At 41.5% G+C, this 5644-nt stretch overlaps 1 protein-coding gene across 1 annotated transcript in view; it reads left to right on the forward strand.

Annotated features, from left to right (window-relative positions):
• Positions 1 to 5199: 5199 nt before the first annotated feature.
• Positions 5200 to 5644, forward strand: part of EIF4G2 (eukaryotic translation initiation factor 4 gamma, 2) — a 9058-nt gene continuing 8613 nt past the window's right edge. The window contains exon 1 of the mRNA XM_009994265.1: positions 5200 to 5537. Coding sequence (XP_009992567.1) covers positions 5200 to 5537 — 338 coding nt within the window. The remainder of the gene's footprint in view (positions 5538 to 5644) is intronic.

Consider the following 5644-nt stretch of genomic DNA (forward strand, 5'->3'; position numbering starts at 1 on the left):
AATTCCAGCTCCATGACCTGTAATTTGAGTTCAGCTCCAGTAAGTGTTTAGGCATAAGTATTTCATATAGAAGATGACTGCCACAAAAGCACTTAAGCAGGCAGATTACAATGGAATCAAGCCACATTTTGAAACTAATGCAGGAATTATAACTTCTTCAACACTGTACAATTAAACCACAGAACTCGCTAAGACATGATATTGGAGGGGCCTGAAAGGTGTCAAAATTAGACATTAACCTAGAAAATGTAAATACCAATAACTATAAAAATTACGAAGTATAGACATGCTTTAAGGTAATTAAAACTTGAATTGGCAGTGGTTAGGAGAAAGAAAAGCTCTTATCTTGACAAATAATGAAAATAATAAATGTTAAAGTTTTCTTACTTTAATGGAAAGCTGGTGGTAACCTATGTCAGAAACAGAACACTGCAGTACAGCACACTCAGATTGATGATGCTAAACAATATGAACAAATCTGTCATTTTACAAGACTAGAGAACTTAAACTTTGCACCTTACATGTTTCATTGAACTAGACCTGCTGAGAAAACAGTCACTGTTGGGTTTGGGGTTTGGGTGTGGGTTTTTTTCCAAAACCATTCTGGGAATACATATGCAATCTTCCTCTTTGAAAGTTATTATGCTTTAATACCATTATGTCAGCTAAAATATTCACTGTTCTAAATACGACACTGAAAGCAAAGCAAGCTGTACTGTTATGGGCATTGACTCACTTTCCTTAGTTGCCTGCATAAACATTCACTAATGAACTATCAATATCGCTGAAACTTGAGTATTCTTGAGTTTTTATTGGCTAACTATAAAGTCACACCCCAAATTTCTTTCCAAATTTCTGACAAAGTATCACCGTAAGTCCTGTACAATTTTAACTGCCACACTAATTGTTATAGTTATGAAATCCAGCAAGTCTTCAGGGTCTTAAATAGAAAGCTCACCATGTCCTAGGCTTAATCAAAAGAAGCATGGCCAGCAGGTCACAGGAGGTGATTCTCCCCCTCTACTCTGCTCTCATGAGACCCCACCTGCAGTACTGTGTCCATTCCTGGAGTCCCCAACATAACAAGGACATGAACCTGTTGGACTGAGTCCAGAGGAGGGCCACAAAGATGATCAGAGGACTGGAGCACCTCTCCTCTGAAGACAGGCTGACAGAGTTGGGGTGGTTCAGCCTGGAGAAGAGAAGGCTCTGGGAAAACTTTATAGGGGCCTTCCAGTACTTGAAGGGGTACCAGGAAAGCTGGGAAGGGGCTTTTTACAAGGGCTTGTAGTGAGAGGAGAAGAGGTAATGGCTTTAAACTAGAAGAGGGGAGATTTAGATTAGACATAGAGAAGAAATTCTTTACTGCGAGGGTGATGAGACACTGAACAGGATGAAGTTGTGGATGCTGCCTCCCTGCAAGGGTTCAAGGGCAGGTTGGATGGGGCTTTGAGCAACTTGGTCTAGTGGAAGGTCTCCCTGCCCACATAAGGGGTTGGAACTAGTTGATCTTCCAACCCAAACTATTGTGTGAGTCTATGATATAATAAAATATTTACATTTTTTTTCAATATACCTGATAAAGTATAAAGGACTGGCTCTGAGCAGCAGGAAATCCAAGTGTTGAGTTAAGGTATAGGGAACAGCATTTCACAAAACAACTGGATGAAAGCAAAATCATTGGTTTTAATAGAAAGCAGACTCGCTGAAATCTACTGCAAAGGATTTAAAAAAAAAAGGGAAAAGAGAAGTGACCCCTCCCAGGTGGTTAGAAGTCCCCCACTGTTGAGAAGGGTTGGAATGCTCTTGCCCCAGTGAGTATTATCAAACCAGCCTCACCAAAGGTCATCTCTACAGATATTCACAAATTATATAACAATAAATTGTCTGCAAATTAAAATCCTTTAAAGAACAACCACAAAACCTTGCACAACACTTTCACACCTTCGGTGCATTCTATATTGTACAAATCAGCCCTTAAACCAAAAGACAATGCAAACAACTCTTATAATGGTGCATCCACACAGGATAAATGGGTTTGCCATTAAGAACATCACACTTCAGCAGAAGTGCTAAAAATGTTTAAATGAAAAATATAAGTGTATTTTCCAGTTTGGGTTTGGGTTTTGTTGTTTTGTTTTTTTTCTCAGGCCTTTTTTTCCTATAGTATAGCACACCTGAGACAGACTTCTATCACAGGAAAACTTACATTAATACATTTGGTTAAATGTTTGTTGCCAACTGCTTGATGGATGGGGTGGGTCATTAATCATATGTACATGGCTTTGGATAAAAATGAAGCTCATTTGAAAAGCCAGGCAGAAAAACTGGAAAATAAGAAGGTGCAGGAGGCCGTTGTGTTGGAGAAATTAGCATGGAGTAAACTAGGGTGCGAATTTTCAGTGCATTACTTACTCTGCAGTAATTATCTACATGGATGTTTTCATTCATACTATAAATATCTCTATACTTCATTAATGGGGCATTCTGCATAAAACCCAATCTAGCCAGATCCACAACCAGTACAGTGATGAGATGCAGTATTTACTGGAGATGGTACACTGCCACACTTCTACAGCTACCCTGTCATCAGCACTCCCTCTGGAATCTCCACCCAGCAGGGCTCAGCTTTGTAATCACTGCAATGCAACCTGCTATGCAGGGTAAGTCATGGCGATCCCAGCTTGGCAATAGTAAAGAAATACTCCTCCTCCAAAGTTCCTTTCCTACATTTTGTGGGTTTTTTTGGTAAACAACAGCAGCCAATCCAGGTTCTGAGCTATGCCATATGCACAGCAAGAGGCATTGCTCTTCCTCTCAGGCAGATGCTGCATCTGTGGCAACAACTCCAGTTCTGTGCCATGCAGTCTGCAACTCAGTAGGTTCCTCCTGACAATTTACAGGCAAACCTTCCCCTCCAAATAACCAGTTTGCTCAAGTCAGAATTATGCACAGAATCTGCATGTTCAGACATGCAGACAGAAATCCAGAAGAACCACCATGTCAGTCATAAAACAGCTTATTTGAATTAAAGCATCACTGGTGTTCAAGGCAAGTGGAAAAGACAAAGGGGGAAAACAGGAAAGGGGACTGGAATTTGGACAGTGTACTAAGGTGACTGATGGGTCAAGGTGATATTGAAACTAATAGCTATTAAACTCCATTTGGTAATTTATTTTTTGTTGAGTCAATGGGACAAATTGAAAAAAAATACACATAAATTTGTTACTAAGTAATCCTACAAACAATTGGGCTGCTACATTCCCCGCATGAATGTGTCTTCTGCATTACTCCACTGAATTTAAAAAGCAGGTGAGATGTATAAAATAGAAGGCATTTCACTTTTTTTTTTTGGCCTCTGTACTACAGTTCATTACCTTCATCAGTCATACTAGTGCAGCTGGTCTATGACCAACAAAGTATGGCACAGATGTGAAAGAAAACTGAGCAGCCGTGCACAGAAACTTCATAGGTTCCCACCTGCCAAAGCCAGTGTGAGCTATGGAATAGCATATATCCTGCTGGTCTTAATATAATGCAGGACTGAGTGACAAGAAAACTATCACAGTTTTAAGAAAACAGTGTGTTGGGTTTTTTTCAGCTATTCTATTACTGACCAAGTGTTGGGTGGGGGTTTTTTTCTGTTGTTATGGTAATACGTATTTTATCGTATGCTTTAAAATAAACAAAAATGTGATACTTTAGTCTTGTAATATGTATGGTAGCTTTGCAGGTTTTCCATTCTGTTCTCCCTTCTACCCTCTCAACCCCCAAAGGAAAAAAGAAAGACAAATTCTCCTTAATTTTCACTTGTGGGGTCTCTGTCCTAAATAGTGTTGGAATGCTTATGCTGGAGACACTGCATGAAAATATTATGCCATCCAATGCAAACCAAAATCCTTGGCTTCACTTCAGTTTTTAAGATTTACAAGTAATGCTATTAACCTTCTTACTCTGAGAATGTTTCTTTAAATAATATTAACTGGTTTTAATATTGGTTTAAATCTTGTTTGCTTTGCTTTGCTGTTGCCTCTGTGAGCACTGACACCTCCTTTCAAACTGGATTCCATTTATTTCGGTGAAGTTTCGCACAGTCTTGAAGATTCGCGTGCAAGGGCCAACCAAGTTCTGGTATGACGAGTACCTGTCACAGTTATGTTCAACCTTATGCAACACCTATGTGCTCAAAACTTACTTTCAGGTAGTTCATGCAAGATTTGCTGTAACACAATCTGATAGGTAACCTGTCCCTAATGCTTACAGGTATGAGTTGAGCAAACCTAGCCTGAACAAACTTCAGGTCAGATAGGATGCGACATGAGAACTCCTGTATGACAGCACCCTTTAGTCCTTATACAACCCATGGGACATTGTGGCACATGGTGTTTAAAGCATTAAGAATGAGGTTAGCTCTGGGAAACTGGAAGTTCTGCAATATCGTTTGGACTTGCTGTCTACACAGTTCAAGAGTTATTACACATATCACTTTCCCCAGTCATCTGAATTATGAGTCATGCAAACCGAAAGCGGAAGGCGTATGTGTGAACAAAGCAGATGTGGATGTTTGTGGAGCTTGTTGTGAGGTTTACTTAGATCATTTTCTGTTCTGCCTCGTATAGAGCAAGTAATTTTGAACCTTTGGCAAGTTTAAGTAGCTGCTACCTCGGCAACAAATTGGGACTGAGACACGACTGTTAAAGGATAAAAACCTCACACTGGTAAATATCTGGAAATTGCCTATGACTCAAACTTCCACCTACAGCTGAAAGCCTGGCCATCTTTGTTTGGTTTAACTGAGCAGGAGCAAGAAAAACCCAGCAGCTGTGTGCTCAGCCCGGTAAATATACAAAAATGTCTCAAGAATCCTGGTCGTCCATAGGTTGTCTGCAGGACACCCTGCCACGGACAGGCCAATTAATAGCCAAAAGCACATGCAGAGTAGAAATACTTTCCAAATCCAGAAAGCAAACCTGAAATTGGATCCGTGACAGGCTCTTGGAGCTCAAATAGCAAGTCTCCTCCTTCGGATCTGATTGCAAGCTCAGGATAACCATCTATAATAAGCTAATTTTTTACTTCAACCGAATTTGAAATGTGATCTGACTGAAGGGAAACTTAGGCTTAAATAAATGTTATTAAATCAGAAAACCAAACAAAAAAAAACCTTATGAGAATGCGCATATATTCAACTATTCTGCTATGAACGTGACAGAATCAACTCACACTGCAGGCCTTTACAAGTGGGGCTCTGTGATGGCTGAAGCACACGAGCAAACAGCGCAGGCAAGAAGCAGCCAAGCTGCTGCCATTAACCGGGTACGCCAGATGCGCAAATTTCCCTTTCCTCCTCGGCTCTACCGCCAACCCCGTGGCGTAACTGCTTTCGCGAATACGGATGCTGCACTGCGGCGGTGGCACAGTTCAACCAAACTCTCTCCCCCCTCCTCCCACCCGGACGTTAAGGCCGCCCCCTTTCTCGGCTGTGATTGGCAAGGCGGGCGGAGCCCTTCGCGGCGATTGGCGGCTGCCGGCGAGAGGTGGGGTAGGTTGCGTGCAGGGTAATAAAGTTAGTGGGGCTGCGCGGGTGCGCTCTAGACGCGGCGGCGAGTCGGCTCTCTATGGAGGCGGTGGGGGGAAGCGTTGG

Source organism: Chaetura pelagica, unplaced genomic scaffold (genome assembly GCF_000747805.2).
Source record: "Chaetura pelagica isolate M959 unplaced genomic scaffold, ChaPel_1.0 scaffold153, whole genome shotgun sequence".
Classification (NCBI taxonomy): Eukaryota; Metazoa; Chordata; class Aves; order Apodiformes; family Apodidae; genus Chaetura; species Chaetura pelagica.